Source organism: Ahaetulla prasina, chromosome 7, assembly GCF_028640845.1.
Source record: "Ahaetulla prasina isolate Xishuangbanna chromosome 7, ASM2864084v1, whole genome shotgun sequence".
Lineage (NCBI taxonomy): Eukaryota > Metazoa > Chordata > Lepidosauria > Squamata > Colubridae > Ahaetulla > Ahaetulla prasina.
Window position 1 is genome coordinate 62356734 of NC_080545.1, and position 21028 is coordinate 62377761.

The 21028-nt window shown below is 34.0% G+C and overlaps 1 protein-coding gene across 1 annotated transcript in view; it reads left to right on the plus strand.

Moving 5' to 3' along the window:
* Window positions 1–21028, plus strand: part of SCYL2 (SCY1 like pseudokinase 2) — a 39619-nt gene that overhangs the window by 16469 nt on the left and 2122 nt on the right. Inside the window, exons 3-16 of the mRNA XM_058189872.1 lie at window positions 1473–1630; window positions 2234–2378; window positions 3035–3184; window positions 4520–4741; window positions 6143–6259; window positions 6700–6825; window positions 7078–7254; window positions 7765–7887; window positions 8636–8749; window positions 11360–11492; window positions 13476–13594; window positions 15956–16056; window positions 17513–17579; window positions 17789–17872. Of these exons, the coding sequence (XP_058045855.1) occupies window positions 1473–1630; window positions 2234–2378; window positions 3035–3184; window positions 4520–4741; window positions 6143–6259; window positions 6700–6825; window positions 7078–7254; window positions 7765–7887; window positions 8636–8749; window positions 11360–11492; window positions 13476–13594; window positions 15956–16056; window positions 17513–17579; window positions 17789–17872 (1836 nt within the window). The remainder of the gene's footprint in view (window positions 1–1472; window positions 1631–2233; window positions 2379–3034; window positions 3185–4519; window positions 4742–6142; window positions 6260–6699; window positions 6826–7077; window positions 7255–7764; window positions 7888–8635; window positions 8750–11359; window positions 11493–13475; window positions 13595–15955; window positions 16057–17512; window positions 17580–17788; window positions 17873–21028) is intronic.

Genomic DNA, 21028 nt, shown 5'->3' on the forward strand with positions numbered 1-21028 from the left:
AATTTTTCCTTAGTTCTAGGTTGGATCTCTTTCTGTTACTTCTTGTCCTGCCTTCAGGTACTTTGGACAATAGGTTGACTGTCTTTTCTTTGTAACAGTCAATAGGTGTTTTTTTTTTATTATTTGCATTTATATCCCGCCCTTCTCCAAAGACTCAGGGCGGCTTACACTATGTTAAGCAATAGTCTTCATCCATTTGTATATTATATACAAAGTCAACTTAGGTCTTCTTTATAATATTGGACAACTGATATTGTTATCACTACTCCTTCTTTCATTCTCTCTCTAGATAATCTCTCTAGGTATTCTGAGCCTTACTAAAGCTTTGAAAATGCTTTTATCTATCAATCATTCATACATGTGTATTTTCTGATTTTTTTCCTCACATTTTAGTGCTGTGTAATTGGATCAGAAGAAAAGGTGTTTCAAAGCATGTATAAGTACACATGTCAATAGTCAGTGACACTTTAAAATAAATGTGCCTTTTCCAAGATGTATAATGAGTGTGATCCCAGGAACAGACTCAAATACTTCAAGGACTTTTAAGAAGAGATTGGATAGCCATTTGTCTGAAATGGTATAGGGTCTTCTGCTTGAGCAGGGGGTTGAATCAGACAACCTCCAAGGACCTAACTATTATTTTGATATTTTGCTAGATTTGGCTGAATGCCACTTATCAGGAAAATTGTTCTGTATTGTACTTGCTGTGTTAATATTCCAGTGAATTTTTCAGCACCATTATGTAATAGAGTTAAAAAACTGTACTTTTAATGGAATCTTTCTGTCCATATAAACAGAATATGACAGCATCAGGTGCCTGAACATAAAGCTTATTTTTTTTCTTAAGACATAGCTTGAAAATTCTTAATAGATATAGTAGTTTAAGTATGGTTTGTATATAGGCTGTCCTCAACTTAGAGCCATTCATTTAATGACCATTCAAAGTTACAACGGTGCTGAAAAGGGTGACTTCTGACTGGTCCTTGTACTTATGACTGTCACAAAATTCCTATGGTCACATAATCAGAATTTGGGCAGTTGACTATCAACATGTGTTTACTGGTTGCAGCATCCTAGGATCACATCATTACCATTTATGACCTTCCTAATCAACTTCTAGCAAGCAAAGTCAATGGCAAATGCTTAACAACTATGTGATTCACCTAACAACTGCATGATTCACTTAAAAACCTGCATTGTTTTGTTTAACTGTGGCAAAAGAAATTATAAAATTGAGCACGACTCATAATAACTGTCTTGCTTAGCAACAGATGTTCCAGTCCCAATTGTTGTAAGTCGAAGACCTCCTGTACAAGATGGCAATTCTCTTACAGTGGTGAAATGACTTGTTTTCAATTAAAAGGCATCAAGAAGAATTATTTTAAAGTAAAATATTAAATGTAGTTTTCTTTAATAAGATACACATAAAATATAAATGGTTCATTAATTACATTTGTATACCTTATGTTTAGGAAGTGGCAGTCTTTGTATTTGATAAAAAACTTATGGATAAATATCAGAAATTTGAGAAAGATCAAATTATTGATTGCTTAAAACGCGGAGTTCAGCAACTGACAAGACTTCGACATCCTCGGCTGCTAACTGTGCAGCATCCACTAGAAGAATCCCGGTAAAAATTTCTAATGCTAAAGTAATAATAGATTCAAAGTCAAAACAGTCTAATAATTGGATTCTGATGAATTTTTAAAATTGACGACCAAAGAGCAGCATAGCATACAGAATTTTTAAAAACTGAATTCTTTTTCAAATACTTACATAGATTTCTAAATAAAGCAAGGGTTTACAACTTAAACCCATATTTTAAATACTTTTCAAATATTTTATACTCTGGGTATAATGGGTGATGAAATACATGCATTTAATTCAAGTTGCATTCTATGAATGCAAGAGAGTCTTATAAGGAAAAATCAAAGGGATCTATTTAAAATATTCATAAATTTCATTTTCTTCTTTTTCCAGTAATTCTGAAAAGCTTTAAATGATTTTAACTGGTGTTGATTCTTGCAAAATAATGTTGATTTATGTAGTTGGGATTTTGGTAATTGCTGTTAAGATTAGAAATTGAAATATATTCACTTATCATAATGGCCTGTGAATTTTCCAGATGCCAGTGTGCTATACAACCTATAAACTACCTGCATTAGTATACCTATCTCTTTTTTTAAATTGAACGTTTGAAGTGTTTAGTAAAACTATCCTTGTTTTCTTTTAGAGATTGTCTAGCATTTTGTACAGAACCAGTTAGTGCAAGTTTGGCTAATATACTGGGTAACTGGGAGAATCTTCCTTCACCCTTACCATCTGACATCAAAGAATATAACTTGTATGATGTGGAAACAAAATATGGCTTACTTCAGGTATACATTGACTTATAACTTACATCAATTATGATGCATCATAATTGTAATCCATTCAAAATTGTTTGTGTGTGTCTGTAAATGAGTACATGTATTCTAATTTTACCAGAGTAGGAGGACCATTACATGACTAAAGATATGAAAATAAACATATTTGAAGAAGTGGATCTTGCAACATTTTGCATGCTATGCTCTATTTTTGAACACCTTAATGTATTCCACATATAGTAGAGACACTTAGTCCACAATAAAAATTATAATAAATTTGTACATCAATTCCTTGCATGTTGTAAAATAATCTGCAAGTGAATTCACACATTTTAGGTAATTAAAACTTCAGTCCTCAGCTGCTTTCAGTTTTTAAAAGACTTTTGGGAACGCCTCAAGAGATTATCTTATTCAGATATCTTGGTCGTTTGCATGCTAGTCTCTGTGTTCTAGAATAGTTGTTCTTGTGTAAATTGTGCAAAAATTTCTCACGAACAGGAATAAAGACCTAATTACAATTGATTGGAGCAGCAAGTATGTCTTGGTTACATTGTGTGGAGTATTGAGATAATGGTTGCAAGCAAAAATATAATCCATCATAATAAGTAAGTTTCAGAAAATTGGGGAAAAAACATTATCACAAGAAAATAACTTGTCCTTCCCAACAGGTTTCAGAAGGCTTGTCATTTCTACACAGCAGCGTGAAAATGGTCCATGGCAACCTTACTCCTGAAAACATAATTTTGAATAAAAGTGGTGCATGGAAAATTATGGGATTTGACTTCTGCATTCAATCAATAAATCCATCTGAACAAGAGGTAATAAATTGTTTAATGTTATTTTTCTTAAATGAAGCCAGCTGAAAAAAACTAAGAGTCTAATACTTAGCTGATTTTAAAGTTTTAAAAGTTTACAATGAGTTAATACATGATAATTCCTTTATTTTACCAGATAGACAAACACATGATATTATCATAGATGACAATTTTGTATAAGATTTGTGGTTTGTATTTTTTAGTACAAATTAAGATTTTATGGATTTTTGAGGAGGCTATGGAGGACAGGCTAGTGAATTATTTATTTATTTATTTTATATTATTTATATAGTCACCAACTCACAAAAATAATTTTGATAGTTTATAAAATGAAAAACACAAAATCCTACTACACGCAATTGCCTAGTGCCCAAGGATAAACAATAGCCTCAGTCACAATCAGTAGTAACAACTCATCCCCCCCAAAATGCCTGGGGAAACAGCCAGGTTTTCATTGGTTGGTGAAAGGCTAAGGGGGTTGGGATCCAACAAGATCACAGATATTCACCAGTATTGCAAGATGGCATTGTTTGATAGGACATGGAACATCTCTGCCTATCTGTCTACTAGATCTGGTGAGTCGTCCCCCCACCCAAAAAATAGAAGACAGTCCTACAGATTGCCTGTCATGTGTCATGGAGGTTTTATAGATAATGGCAGTCTTTTGCCAGGGCAGCTCATAGAACACTGGTATTATAGTCATAACAGGAAATACCAAACACTACCCGCACCACGACATCCTGGACTAGTTGCAGCTTCTATGTATTTTTCAACGGTATATAGAATACATTCAATAATCCAGTTGGGAAGTGAGTAAGGCATGAGTCATTATAAGCAGGGTCTTCCAATCCAGAAATGGCGACAATTGATGTACAAGGCAAACCTGTGTAAAAGCCCCACTGGCCATGGCTGCACTTGTTCTTCAAGCAGGATCTGAGAGCCCAAGAGGATTCCCAAATACACCCCCATACAGAGTTAAGGATGGAAAATCCCCAGAGTAAGGGGGCCTTAAAATCCCCAGCAACTTGATTTTGCCATGGTTGAAGCTTATTCTTCCTCATCCATTAAGTATCTAGCAACCCTAAAATTAAATAGAATGGCATATTTATTATATATATTATATGTTCTTATAGACAAGGTTTGCTTTTTTCACATAATATTAAAAATGTGTGTCAAAAAATTAAATGAACTTCAATTAAAATCGGAATATATCTATTGAAAATATAGATAAGTAGTTAAAGTAATACTTGTGAATATTAATATTACTTGGCTCGAGTAAATTTGATTTAAATTTGATTTTTTCAAAATATATGACTTTATTTACACTTCTTATTGCAGCCCAAATTCTCTTCTAAAGAATGGGATCCAAATTTACCATCTTTGTGTCTTCCAAATCCTCAGTATTTGGCACCAGAATACATCCTTTCAGTAAACTGTGAAACAGCTAGTGACATGTATTCTCTAGGGGCAATTATATATGCTATATTTAATAATGGGAAGCCAATTTTTGAGGTCAACAAACAAGATATATATAAAAGCTTCAGCAGACAGCTGGATCAGGTACATTTAAATCTATTAATATGTATTTTCAAATACAGGTAGTCCTCAACTTATGACTGGTTGCTTAGAAACCTTTTGAAGTTACAACAGACTCCCCAAAAGTTACTTACAACCTGATTTCAAAGTTACGATGGCTGCAGCACCCTTGCAGTCATTTGCCCTTATGGCTGAATGCAGGGATGGTGCAGCATTCATCCACCCTATTGGATCCCTGCAGCCACTCATTCACCCAAGGGAAATCAGGCTGGCTGTAAGTGGATGCAAGTCATTTGGAGCTTGCAAGCTATCACTAGCAGTTTTCTCACTCTGCAAGAAAAGAGGAGATCTGCTGTCTGGTGCTTGATAGCTTCCTTCCCAGTCAAGAACTTTCAGGACTCAGGCTTCACAGCCCAGCAATACTCACCTTTCTGTTTTTTGCAGCTTCTGAGACAGGCACCCAGGCCAATATAGGATCAGCTTTCTTACAGACTTAGCCTCTTGGCAAAGCAAGTGTTATTCTTGCAAATCTGTAGGGAATTTCCTTTTTAAGGAGACTCCATAAATTCCACAAACAAATGGAGCCTCCTTAAAAAGTGGGAGCCTCCTTAAAACAAAACTCTACAGTATTGTGAGAATAGAACTTGTTGCAAAATAGCAGGAATTTGCCACAAGTCTGGGGTTGTAAGAAACTGATGCTATATTGGGCCAGGTGTCTTTTATGAAGATGCAAAAAACAAAAAGGTAAGTTGGGCACTTCTGAGCAAGCAAGAGTCCTGCACATCCTTGGGTGGGATCTCCCATTGTTCAATTGAGGTTTGCAAGCTCTGGATGGATTGATCTCCCCTTGCATATTGGAGATTGCAAACCCTGTTCAGCCTGATCTCCACGTCTTTGCTGGGTGGGAAGGCCGCTGGAGGCTTGCAAGTTCCAGCTAGCTTGATTTCCCTTGCTTGCTTTGTGGGAAGAACGCTGAAGGACTGTGGGAACCCCATGGGATGAGAAACCGAACATGGATTGCTTCAGGGGGTTTGGGTAGCCATGGGAGGTATGGAGCAGATGATCCTGGGCCTGCATCGTCCTCTCAGAACCTCCTCCACCAGAGGCACCATGTGCTCCATTTAACAACCGTCAGCTTTGTTTAATAGCTGCATCACGGAGACGAGGGAGTGGGATGGTTAAGTGAGGCTATTTCGCTTAAAGGTCACTGACATGCAACCGTAATGGGCAGGCTCCATTATGGTTGTATCTCAACGACTACCTTTATTGATTTATAATGGCTGGTTTCAGATATTATGTGATTTATGACCATGAAAATGTATATTGTATATGGTGAAATTCTAAACCGAAAGATTTTTATATAATACACATATTACAGGCAGGAATTTTTTGTTGTTAATAATGGATGGCATGTGTTCTGTACAGCTTAGTCGGTTGAATTCCAGTAATCTTCAAAACATCCCAGACGATGTCCGTGAACATGTAAAACTGTTGTTAAATGTCACTCCTGCAGTCAGACCAGATGCAGACCAAATGACTAAAGTGAGTAAATAGAAATAACTGCAGAACATAAGTCTTCAATTGTCATTACAAACAATAAATATAAAGTTTTAAAATGTTTTCTTAAAATACCCTGGTTTATGGGAGATTGGAATATAAGTGATTACATTTCTCTTATTAGCAGAGCCAGTGCTCAGTAATTCCCTGGAATTTTTTTTTGGCAATATCTTTTTAGAGACTGTCTGTAGTTGTTAGAAATAAGTGATACTTACGAAATACATCAAGAAAAATGTCTATTTGATGTTAGATTTTTATCTTTATTTTTAATTTTTTTTAATTTCATTTATTTATTAAATTGTATATTGTCTTACTCCCAGACACTCAAGTCTATTCATAAAATAACCTGTTATTCTTAATTAAAATGAAATGCTATTAATATATAAGCTATTTATCATCTAAATAATCTTTTCTTATCTTTTTAGATACCATTCTTCGATGATGTTGGGGCCATGACATTACAGTACTTTGATTCTTTATTCCAAAGGGATAATCTTCAAAAATCACAGTTTTTCAAAGGGCTGCCAAAAGTTTTACCAAAACTACCTAAGGTTAGCATATTCCAAATTATATTAATAAATGCCTACACAATGCTGTATATTGTAAATGAAATATGCATTCTAATGACTTCCTTTTGAGATTGATAAATGTTGCTGATTTCACATGTTTTAAAAAAGAGAGTTATAGGATGCACCAGTTATAAAATTATTTTTGAAAATGCTGCATTTTTATTTGTAATATTTAAGGTTAATTATAAAAATCTTCTTATATCTTTGAAAAGTAAGGTATCTATTTTCTTTCAGCGTGTTATAGTGCAAAGAATTTTGCCTTGCTTAACATCTGAATTTGTAAATCCAGACATGGTACCTTTTGTTCTGCCTAATGTTCTGCTCATTGCGGAGGAATGTACCAAAGAAGAATACATTAAACTAATTCTACCTGACCTCAGCCCTGTCTTTAGACAACAGGAACCAATCCAGGTACATTTGAATCTTAAACATTAGTCTTGTTTCCTATTATTGAACATTTTGTATTTCCCATTAAATATTGACAAAAAATGTGTGCCTTAAAGTCAGATTACACTGACATGCTGAAAAGAAAAGATAGAACTGTTGTATCTTTATAAAATATATTCAGTCTGTAAAGTTCCAGCCATAGTTTATTTCAGAATCCTAGATGGAATTCCCTGGAATAGATTTCTGCCAGGTGAGCAGATTTAGTTTCTAAGTCTAGTATATTGCATTTTGTGGATTTACTCCATTCTGCTACACATTCCAATAAGTACATACTGGTAATTTCTATTTTAAAATTGGTGTTCTTGTTTTCCATGCTTCCAGGCTAGCAACATGGTAAGTGAATATATTTGCTATATATACTGACATTTGAATACAGATTGGTACCAAATGTTACACTGAAAGTTATTCTGAAATATTAGTCTGATTAACAAAATAAGCAAAAGTAATTTTTTAAAATTTACATTTCATAAACAGATTCTCTTGATATTTCTTCAAAAAATGGATCTATTGCTAACCAAAACACCTCCAGATGAAATAAAGAACAGTGTTCTGCCAATGGTTTATAGAGCCTTAGAAGCACCGTCAATTCAAATACAGGTCTGGCGACTATATTTTTTTTTCAACTTTTGTTATAATTGAAATGTATTTGGGATCTTTGAAAGATGCTGTTATCCTATCTTTATTTCTTGTATTTGTTTCTATCAGTCTTTAGAACAAAGTCTTACAAAGCAGTAAAAATATTTAAAAAGCAGTATGTTAAATTTTTAATCTTTGCATTTCTTTAATTTTGGAATATCACTTTTTCTTACAACATTGACTCTATGAACTGATTGTTTTTCGGTTCAAAAGGAAGGATGAACAAATAAATATTATTTTCTTTAGAAGTGTGTAAAGCGTTTCAAGGTTAAAAAGTTCTGATCCTAAATGTATCTTCTGACTTTCAAATACTCTCTGTTCTAGTTTCGCAAAAGCATTCCAAAGTCAGGGCATACCATTACAACTTTACTGGAAGTGTTTGGCTTAAAAGCAGGTCATTCTGAACATTCACAATTGGAATGGTCCATTTCAGAATCAGCTTATTTTGTGAATGAATAGAACTTCTTGTTCTAAACTAAGTTTGTGATTCGGGTAAGGTGAGAGGGATCCAACCTCAAAATGTTTTACACACCTGTGCTTCCCACACTTCATCCTTCATCCTACCTTTGACCTGGGTATAAATTTTGTCTTAAAATATTTATCAGTTAGTGTGAACAGAAATTAAAAACAATGGCTTGAAAATTACTTTTTAAAAAAGTTAAAACCTTATTCAATTTTTATATGACAATTTTGTTCTTTTTATTTGCAGGAACTCTGTTTAAATATAATTCCCACATTTGCCAACCTTATAGACTATCCATCAATGAAAAATTCATTGATACCAAGAATTAAAAATGCATGTTTACAAACTTCATCTCTTGCTGTAAGTTTTAATAGACTTCTTTATAATTGTTTGTATTTTGCTTTTTTTTAGTTTGAACAATACTACTTGATTTCTAGTGGGGTTTTTTTTAGTTTTAGCAAAAATTATTTTGATTTTATATAGCTAATATTTGAAGAGGGAAATGGGAGCTTACTACTTCATTATGCCCCCATTTCCAAAATCTGTGCTCCTAAAAAAGAGCTACATGTTTTAGATTCTCCATACAAAACAGTCTCAATTGTATAGAATTTCTAATAGCATATGGACCCTTCACATAACCATATTATTGTATTCCTGAACTTTTCAATTTCCACTGAATGTTCACATATTGGAATTGGTTCAAACTATATACACAGATATGTATTAAACAAACATGTTGAGATTTTCTCAAATTGCATTAGATATCTATATATGAGGAAATTCTATGTAAAATGTTTAGAAGAATTTAGCAATTTAAGGATTGCTGGAATTATCAATGTAACAATTTCAGTGACTAAATTAAAATTTCTTTTTGACACAAACATTGATAAATTGATATCAGAACATGGTTACTTCCTACAAAATTTGAACCGTAGAGTCCTATCCTTTCTAAGAAAAGATTAAGGTTTGATCATAAATTAAATTTTCCCATTTATCTTTAATCTTATCCTTTACTTGATTATTATATTATTAAATTTACATCAGTTTCTCTCATTTTTTCATTTCATTCATCAGCTGCTCTACTGATTTAAAATACTTACAATTAAAAGCTTTAAGTAGCTGATACCTAGATTGTATTTTACTTCCTGATTATTAGTAATTCTAATTCAGTGGATAGGTAAGATATATTAATGGACTACGACAACACATTTCTTCCTCTTGGTGTTGGAATCAAATTAGATTAATCCATCCCAGAGGTTGATGGATATCATTGTACTAGTTGGACATATTTTAGTGGACTGATTGAAAGTTGAACATTTCCCAAGTGCTTAGTGCACTGGCTTTTTAGTATCTGCTACCTCATTTATATACTAATAACAAAATATACAAGTGATGAAATAACAAGAGCAGACCTCTAGGACACTGGCCTCCAACTTCCATGGAGAGAGATATTTGGCGGACCAGAGGGAGTCTGGTTTCATGTGCTGCCTGCATCCCGTGGATGGGGCGTAGTTTCTGGCATGCCACAGCCCAGTGCCAGTCCATGGACTGGAAGTTGGGGACCCCTGCTCTAAGATGATTGTAGTTATAGTAGGGTGACAGTTCCATCACTGGAGGTTTTTAAGAAGAGATTGGACAACCATTTGTCTAAAATGATATAGGTCTCCTGCTTGAGCAGGGAGTTGGACTAGAAGATTTCCCAGATCCCTTCCAACTCTGTTATTCTGAAGACAATGTAGCATCCATATAAGCTTTATTTTGTAGCACTGAGGGAGCAGAGGCATTGGTCTTATCTCAAACTGAATCTGCAGGAAATCATCCAAGGGAATTATTTAAAATAAGTGACTTGATCTTTAGTGCTTTTGGCTGCATGAGGATTTGTCTAAGCTTTATTATGATAGTTCTTAAAGAACAAAATTACTTAAATTCATGTTTCTTCAGATGTCACTTGAAGCTGTACCTTAATGTGTCTGCTGTACCATTTAATAAGTTAGTTTCATAATTAGTTTCTTTAGGAAAGTGGTTATTGTTTTTATATTTGTTCACACCATTACCTGCATATTGAATCTCTTCCTGACTTGGCTTCTAAAAATTTCCAAAGATCTATCCTATCAATGATCATCCAAACTATTAATATTTTGCCCATTAGGCAGAATTTCCAAAACTTTAAAAAAGGCAAAGATGATCCCTGCTTAATAAACTATATTTGGACTAATTTTAACAACTATCAGCTGATATCAAATAGTATATTTAGGCAAGCTGATTAACAAAACAGCAGCTTTACAGCTACGACAGTTGTTAAATGAAATTGATTGTTATGATCCATTTCACTTTCGATTTAAATCTAATTTAGCGCAGATTTGTATTTTTGTAAGTCATCTTGAACCATTAAAGGTCTGTATAGTATATGAATTTTATAAATAAGCATTATTATTGTTGTTGTTGAAATGGTTGCTGGTTTGATGGCAGACTCTACTTCTCTCCCTTGCTCTCTGCTCTCCACCCATCCATTTTTTTTGTTACATTGATATATTCTTATTTTTTCATTATTTATTTATTATGTTATTTTACTTCTGGTTTGTTTACAGTCTTTTCATTTCTTCCTTTTTATTTTTGTAACCTCCTAGAATAGCCCCACAATAAGATAATTTAATTAACAAATGAATGTACCTACTTCATATTAGGTAATAGGTAGACTGTCTGATTTTTTAAAAAACTGCAGAATTTTAACTATTTTTTGCATGCAATAAATTGTTAAAATTATATTGCTTTTGAAGCTTCCCATGTAAGAATAAGTTTTCTCTGCTTCTCTGTACATAAACCCACACCGTTTAAATCTGGAAAGGAAATATAGGAATTGCATTTCATGTACACACAGGTTTTAAGTGATTAAATAGCTTGTTTATGAAATTCCATTCTAAATCACCTTTATTCATAAAAGTTCAGAGGATTTGTTTATATTTTCATTAGGTACGTGTAAATTCCTTAGTCTGCTTGGGAAAAATTTTGGAATACTTGGATAAGTGGTTTGTTCTTGATGATATTCTGCCTTTTTTGCAACAAATTCCTTCCAAAGAACCTGCAGTCCTTATGGGAATCTTAGGTAATACATTTTTTATTTTTTGTGTTGTCTACCATAATTCCTCTACAGTACTTTTGGTGTACTGATTCAAAAACAATATGTTTATAGTATGGCTCAGAGGTGTATAACTTGTTTAGTTTTCCAATATTTTCTTTTAAGTTCAAACTCTGTATCAACATATATTAACTACCCAGGAACATATTATTATATCTAGTTGAAAAAATAATTAACTTCAATATCTTGTTTTCCTATCCCCTCAAATTAAAATAAATATAAAACATGTTTATACATTTATAATTGCATGCAACAATTATGCAACAGTTTTGACAGCCCTGCTCAAATTTAAGTTTCAATAAACCCCTAAATGAACAGAAGCTAACACCAATCTCTGTGTTATACAAAGTTAAGCATGAAATGTTGCTGCAAATGTGAGCGCAATTATATTTATATGCAGTTGTTTACAGATTCAAAATTATCTGGGTATCTATCTCACTTTTAACCTGCATAAGCATAACCAGTTTATCCCCCCCCCCCCAACTTTCTGTTTCACCACAATTTAAATCCTACATCAATCAGTGCACAAAATCATTTGATGTCTTTTAATAAAAAAGATCCTTCTGTTTTTTACCACCATTTTTTGCTCTTTCAGTCAGTATTTTGTAATATCTCATTTGGCAGGCAGAAAAACTTTCAAAATTCCCTGTAGCCAACTTTCTATTTCTTCTTTTTGGAAGATTTTCTACTCTTTCTTGAAGACGTCTACTGGTTCAGGAAGGTCTTGTTATATACAATGGATTATTTCCTTACACATTTTCAGTAACATTCCCATCTGGGAACTGCAAAGTACATGTCAAAGTCTTTGTCTTACTTTTCTGTAAGTTCTTTATGATTGATTGTTACCAGTTTCGTTTTCTTCACTGATTATAAAACCCCATAGGATTCTAGTACTTTGTAGTCTTCGCTATTCCAAAGGACACTTCTCTATATTCAGACTCAGAGATATGGCCAAATACTTCGGAATTCAGTTTAGTGATAGTTTAAGAGACCAGTCTCTGGCCCAGAAGAATTAGCAAACTGGGCTTCAGTGTCATTTCTGACATTGGCAATTTTACAATGCACTGAAACAATTCAAAGCCCCTGGAATAATCTAAATCTACTAAATTACTCAATGCCAAGCACTAAATAGGAAGTCCCAATTTTAGCAAATCTGTTTGAACACATAGATCTTTGTTATGTAAGCAAAAGCTCTGGTCAGCTACTCTAGAATTAGCCAAACTTTTCAGTTGTTTCTTTATAGTGATCTGTGAGTTCCATTTTTCTAGATCTTACCAGCTTGAGAACAGCTCAAGCAGAGATTTTTCTTGGTCTTCCTTGCCTTGCTTTCAATAACTGCATGTAGCTTCTGTTTCTTAATAACACTTCTTGCAACTGAATGGCTAGCAGAAAGTGTTTAGAGATTTCTTTTTTAATAGATTTCCCCTGCTTCATAAACATAAATTATCTTCATTCTCAAATAGGCAGACAGATGTCTAGAGGAGATCATGGTGGCTGAAAGTAAATAGGACACCCACAACTTGAGAAGTTATAAGTGTCAGAGTTTTCATCTTTATCTAGGTAATTGTAGCAAGTGAGTCACCATCTTTTGGGGCCTTATTAACAACTTAAAAATAATGTGATTAATTTGGAAGTGTGCCAAATTTCTGTTCTTGTCATATACACTACAGTATTATTTGATTTTGTAAGCAACTGCAGATAAATAATAGGAATTCAATCATTCTTTACTATTTTAAATAGTTCTTTATGTTATGTATCAGTTTCTATTCTTTTATATCATGTAGACTGACTGGGGTTTATCAGTATGTTTGTATGCAACTATATATAGAGAGTGCAATGAAAGTTTGTTATTTACTGTAATTGAAACTAGTCTTGTGCTAGGAATAAAATATAATGATTGTGATTCATTAAAACAAGATAAATAGCTAAACCATTAATCTTTCATAACAGGTATTTACAAATGTACATTTAGTCACAAAAAGCTGGGAATTACAAAAGAACAACTTGCAGGAAAGGTGCTCCCACATCTGATTCCTCTTAGCATTGAGAACAATCTTAATCTAAATCAGGTAAGATGATTAATTATATATTTTCAATATAAAAATGTAATATTGGAGTTATTCATAAAGAATCCAAACTTGGGTCACAGATGAGATGCTCATTTTATATTTCACTATGTTGCATTAAAGCTATTTTGAATGCAGTTCTGCAAAAGTAAGGGGACTGAATTGCTTTTGATTTCATTCCATGATTTCTTTTGGTGAAGGAGCAAACTTTCCAATTTGGAGCCTTAGCTTGCACTGGTTGAGTTGTTTTGGTTTTTTGAGATGGTGGTGATGATGGTTATAAAAATAACTTTCAGCATAGGTAATATGTATAGTCTCTACAATGAAGTACAATTATGCCAAAGAGACAATATACAGTGACATCAGTGTTACCCTTATATACTTGCAAGCTGATGTCTGATCCAAGTCTTAAGTCAGGGCTGTCAAACTCACGGCTGTGGGCCGGATGCGTCACACGCTGGCCACACCTGGTTTAGCAGAGTGGGGGGAGTCCCAATACGTCACATAATACCGCTGTGATGATGCGGGTTTGACACCCGTATCTTAAGCTATAGTGGCTCCAGCATGGGATGGCATTCATTTGTTCCCTCCCCTGCAAAAGCCCATGGATATATTTTGACCTCACTAAGGAAATATAAATACAATGGTGTTTATAGAAAAGAAGCTGCAAACTGAAAGGGGATTGGTGATTTGAATGAAAAGTATATTGCTAGCAAATAAAACTGGACAACTTCAGAAATACAATGTGAGGATTCAGGCATTTTAATTAATAAAACATTCATTTATTTTATTTCTTTATTTCGCTTTTGCTCAGTTGGCAACAATATTGCAGAAATTACATTGACCTGATTAGATTTCCAACATTTTCCAAACATGTGAAAGAAAGCTTATAAAAAGCACTAAGCATAGGAATAAGGCTGTGAAATATTGCTTTTTATCCTCCAAAGTTGTGATCACTGACAAAAATCCTCTCTTGTAATCAAGAGACTAGAACTGTTAATCACAAAACAACAAACCCTTGCCTCCATTCCTGTCCTTACGTAAATCCTCTTTTTATGGAAAACTTGAAGACAAATATATCAGTTTCTGCAAACTTCATTTCCATCTCCTAATATTTAAATCAATAAGTTTCAGGGTCCAAGTCTACTGAACAGTTTTTATTCCATTATTGAGTAATAGCGTTAACTTTATTTGACTGAAGACTTTTGGAAGGGGTCACTGTCTAGGCAAATATTAAAAGAGCTGCTTGAGACCCACGCATACACATAGATTGAGAGAAAAAAACATTGGGTACAAATGTGTTTAAATTATTTGGGAAACAAATGTAAAACATTTACATGCATATATCATGTAAAGTACAGAAAATAATTTAAGTGTACTTTGGGGACAGTTTCACAAGGCAGTTTGTTAATTTGTATTATTTCAAGATGGTTCTATTTTAGACCTTAATACTGCAGTGTTGTGTACATCACCCTATTCCCTTTCAGGATAAGCAGTGTTTTGCAAAGTGCAGGGGGAAAAAGAAATAGTAAAAAAAAAAAGAAATTGGAGGGAGATGATAGCAGAAAAAAAGAAGGAAGTCGAACAGTAGTTTGTACCAACATTTGTAATGACTCTATACAGTTCTGTCCTTGCAAACCGTTCTTGTTTTTATGACATCCATACCTCAATTAGTATGTTACATTTTTCTTGAATTTTTTCAGTTCTTTTTGAGATTCTTATCAATTCCATCCAACCATTACTTTCTTGTTTCCTTCCTCTTTTGTTTTGCAATTTGATCCTCATTCTTTCTTCCAGCTTCAGTTCCATATAACAAAGTGGACAGAAGTACAGGCTTATATGCAGAAATGGTAACTTCTTTTATAAACATTCATTCCTTGCAGTTTTTTTTCTACCAGCATTTGCATATCCTAATTTTCCTCTTTTATCCATTTCCCCATCTTTAAGAAGCATTCTGTGGTACATTAATTTTCATTCCCATACTTCTTTTTTCACCATATTCAGGTTCTCAACCAACAACATAGCAGCATCTATCTATAAAAATACAGATTCATTTATTTCACTAGTCAACACACCTTTAACATCACTACAATTCCTTATAAATTTAATGAAAAATATAAAAAAGGCCACAAGGCATATGTTCTTATATTACATATACTTTGCAGTAAGTATATAAATAAAGTCATTGAATTCAGCATGGCATTTAATTAAGTGTGCATAGGATTGCTGAATGTCACACTGTGCTCCTCACATAATGGTTTTGTGGTGCCCATTTTAATTTGTTAGATTTCTCTTGGTGCATATTCTATATTAGAAGACTGGTGTTTTTCATATTTCTTCATGTTAAATATATTTCTCTTCTAGTTTAATTCCTTTATTTCAGTCATAAAAGAGATGTTAAATAAATTGGAAGCTGAACACAAGACCAAACTTGAACAAATCCATGTTATGCAGGAACAACAAAAGTAAGTATGTGAAACATCATGCTGTCATAATGAATTCATATTATCTCTTTGCTTTGTTAGATAATTTTCTGGTTCTCTTGAGTTTTTCTATTAAAAAACTAGATAAACTTCATGAATAGTATATACTAATAGGTTAGCTGGCTATTAATATTCTACTGCAAGGAATTTTATGATACTTTTCTTAACTCCTTCACAGTCTGATAGAGCTAGCTAACTGCCATTCATCTTCACAGTTGAACAGTTTGGAATAAATATAAGCAGACTATGAATTTTATCTTCAATCATCTTGGATAGGATTTTAGTATTCTACATGAAACCACACTCAATAATGGCTGGACTAGTACATGTTAAACCACAATATTCATTTGATTTGAGTTCATGAGCTGGTGTGTGAACCTAGCCACACAAATATATGGATTTGTATTACCGTGTTTCCCCGAAAATAAGACGCTGTCTTATATTTTTTTGAACCCTGAAATAAGCGCTTGGCCTTATTGCCATGCGCTCAGAAGCCCAACTGGGCTTATTATCAGGGGATGTCTTATTTTGGGGGAAACAGGGTATGTATGAGTTATGATTTCAGCATTGCTAAACCATGGGTTAGTATAATATGTGAATTGAACCAATGATGTGTTTACATTAAAACTGAGATACCTTGGGCATGATGTCTGTCATAGAATTTGAATACACTATAGGTATGTGTTTTCAATTTATATTCAATACTGTTATATAGTTTAATGAGATAAACAGGAGAAATTGGAAGAATCTATGCTCTGTTATATGCATTTCATATAATTTAAATGGGCTAACATTTTATAGTTTATTAATGCAAGTAACTTAATAACAATAGTGAAAATATTATTTTTATTATCTGTAAGAGATTGTTTTGAGGATAGACATGTGGTATTGGGAGCAAAGGAGGCATTCCGGAGTGCCCCCAAAATTATTCTGCATGCAGAAGAAAGATAAAAATAATACACATGCATAATTATCTTACTGATGGTAGTGAGAGATGGAGGAGAAATTTTAATTGGTTCAGCATGCATGCAAAATAGAAAAGAAAAACTATATCAACTTTGATGAATTTTTAAATTGCTGTGGCAGACAAGAACTGAGGAGGGTTGAATATTGATTTTTTTTCCAGCCATCATCTGTGTGTGGTCTATTGTACAGTAACCCTGTGTTGTCTGTATGTTAATTGTATTTTATTATTTTGATTTAACCTGTGAATTTATGCTGCTTTGATTTAACCTGTGAACCTGTGATGTAGAGTCTGATGTGACCTATATATAATAATATAATTACTAATGTTGTTATGTTGAAAAAGAAACTCAAAGCAAATTATTTTTAATTTGTAATTATAACATTTGGAATGTATTTCTGTTGCATTCTATTGGAATGTATTTCTGGGTTGTTTTTGAGATTGAATCTATAAGTTATAATTACCTTTTTACAGATCTTTGGATATAACTAATCAAATGAAACCGCTTGAAGAATCAAAAGTCAGCAGTACAGGCAATCAAGTAAGGTGTATGTATGTGTGTGTGTGTGTGTGTGTGTGTGTGTGTGTGTGTGTGTGTAAAGGTGGGAAACATACATATTATTCCTTCTTCCTCCTGTTTTCACTACAATAACAACCCTGTGAGATCACTTGGGCTGAGTTAGTGATTGAAACATAGGCATACTAGTTTCAAGTAACTTTTTTAAAAAAATCTTGTTTTAATTCAAACAGGTGGACAAAACGTTTAGCAATCTAGGAATGTTAACTAGTGGACCTGATTGCAAAGAGAATGGATTGATGACAAATCAAAGAAAGGTAAGCTTTAATAATGAGGTGTGTGCGTGCGTGCATATTGAGTCTGTAATCCATGGTAGATTCCAATTTGATGGATTGGTCAGATAGAGTTCTTCATTTTTGGTGGTATCTTCATAGTTTTAATGCAAACTAAGGAGATATAAGATATAATGAGATAAATTATATATATTTAATGAGATACAAGATAAGGCCCGGAAGATCAAGCAGTCCAATGTTGTAAAGAATATGCATAGAAGAGATATATACGATGCTCATTTTTTAAAATTTACTGAAAACAATTGCAATGAAACCTTCACTTAATGTGCCTCCATTTAAATGATTTCAGATATAACTGACAAAACTGTCTGGTGATTTCCCTAAAATTATAGACAAATCCATTGCATCTGAAGCAATATGGACAGGGCAGTTAAATTTATTCTAATATTTAAACAAGTGTATGAATCATTACACAAATGACATAGATTACTGTGAATAATATAATTTTCAATTTAACACATATTTGGAAGCAATGGACTTGCCTTATCCCCGCCTCCCCTTTTTTAAGCATGGTAACTAAATGGCAGGCTCTTGGTTTTTAAAAAAGATCTGTCATCAACCATGAATGATCACTTCATAGGAAACAGCAATTGTCAACCTATCTGAATTATGAAACTCTGGCAACAGAAAATAAAGTCTTTATTAATCTGCTGTTAGGCTACTGAAAAATGTCCTACATGGGTCCTCCTTTGAAAACAACCTGGAAACTGGTACAGGTTAAAAACTGCAACTATGTCAGTTAGGATATTAGCAAATGAGAATGCTATTGTAATAGACTACCAGTTCCCCAATTATTGCAGTTACCAGTAGGTTTTCAAATATGGTTCACAGTGCTGGTTTTTATCTGTAACGCAATAGGAATAACACTTAGAGTTATATACCTCTCTATAGTGCTTTACAGCACTCTATGAGCAGTTTACAATGTCAGTATATTACCCCCACTCATCTGGATCCTTATTTTAACAACCTCAGACTGATGGAAGGCTGAGTCAGCCTTGACCCATCAGGATCGAATTCCAGATTGTGAGCAAAGTTAGTCTGCAATACTGCATTCTAACTACTGAGCCACCAGGACTCTGTACTTGTCTTAGCTCCAGGGTACTTTAGGAAGGACCAATCTGTGTGCAGCCAGGGAGAGAAAACTTAGGGGTTGGTGTATAAGGGGATTCCAGAGGATCTGGTCCTGCACACACTTCTTCCCTGTTGTGGCTCCCATTTTTTTGGAATACCTTGTCTTGTGAGGTGTGGTTGCCACTTTGTTTTTAGAATTATGCAAAGCTTTTAGGACAGTGCTGTTTTATTAAATGTTTGGAGTTTTAATTTAAATTATGTGGCCTGCTTTATTTATTTATTTTTTATTTGATTGGTGTTTTAACTTAATGCAAAACAACCTTGAGTTTTTAGAAAGACAGGAATAATAATAATAATAATAATAATAATAATAATAATAATAATAATAATAATAATAATAATAATAATAATAATAATAATAATAATAATAATAATAATAATTTAATTTGTATACTGCCCTTCTCCCGAAGGACTCAGGGCGGTGAACAGGCAAATAAAATAATACAATATATTACAATAAAACACATTTTAAAAAACTTATTCAAAATAGCCTAAATTTAAAATACCATACAAAATATAAAAAATAAACCCCAATAAAATCCATATTTAAAAACCCTATTTAAGCCAGTCCTGCTCGAAAGAATAGATATGTCTTCAGCTCGCGGCGAAAGGTCCAGAGGTCAGGAAGTTGTCGAAGTCCTGGGGGAAGCTCGTTCCAGAGGGTAGGTGCGCCCACAGAGAAGGCTCTCCCCCTGAGGGTCGCCAGCCTACACTGTTTGGCTGACGGCACCCTGAGAAGACCCTCTCTATGGGAGCGTACCAGCCGGTGGGAGGCATGTGGTAACAGAAGGCGGTCCCGAAGATATCCCGGTCCTATGCCATGGAGCGCTTTAAAGGTGGTAACCAACACCTTGAAGTGCACTCAGAAAACCACAGGTAGCCAGTGCAGCCTGCGCAGGATCGGTGTTATATGGGAGCCACGAGTGGCTCCCTCTATCACCCGCGCAGCCGCATTCTGAACCAACTGTAGTCTCCGGGTGCACCTCAAGGGGAGCCCCATGTAGAGAGCATTGCAGTAGTCCAGGCGCGAAGTGACGAGGGCGTGAGTGACCGTGCATAAGGCATCCCGGTCTAGAAAGGGGCGCAACTGGCGGACCAGGCGAACCTGTAAAAAGCTACAGAATTGATCTGTCAAATAAAGATTTTGTTGTATATGGCAACTGTAGTCTATTGAGTATAAATCAATTTAAAAAACAAAATGGTTTCTGGTTATTGGGTCAATGTAATGGACAGAGCAGTAGGACTACCAAGACAAATCAGATAAAAGCAATTTGGTTTGGGGCAGGATTTGATCCAAGCAAGTGTCTTAGACAAGGCTCTCCCTAGTTCTAGCAAAGATAAAGGGAAGAGGGAAGGGGGTAAATTCAGATTTCCAAGATTTTGTTACTGTAACCTTCTAATAAAAGTATTAGTATACATGACTTTGGTTTCCAGCCTGATCTAGGGCTGATAGTTAAAGTAGTAAAAGACATGACCGAAAACAAAGAGAGGGGAAAGAATCCATATTTTATGAATTCTAGTCTTTGCAAGTTAGGAAGAATAATCTTGTGTCATGTCATCAATTAACTATTTATTACACATTTTTGGTGCTCTACAATGTGTCACTTATCTTAAGGCAAATAGTATGATAGATATGTAGGCTGGCGTCCAGATGGGAGGTTATTATTCAAGACAGTCAGAATCTTTTTATATTACAAGGTATTGTTCACAATTCTGATAAATTACAATGATATCTGTTGGCCAGATCCGTAACCAGGGATTGTAATATTTATCATGTTCACTTGTATCCATATTTTCATAGACTTTTATATAAAATGGAAATTACTCCCAATAATCTCTTATAATAATTCAGGCAACAAAAGAAAACTTTGCTATTTTGTTTTTAAAAAAGACAGACGAGGAAAAAAGGCTGAGTATATTTTCTGTATATAGAAAAATTGAGGTTTGGCCAAGATGCAGACATCAAGTAGATCAGATGGGTGTCTGAAA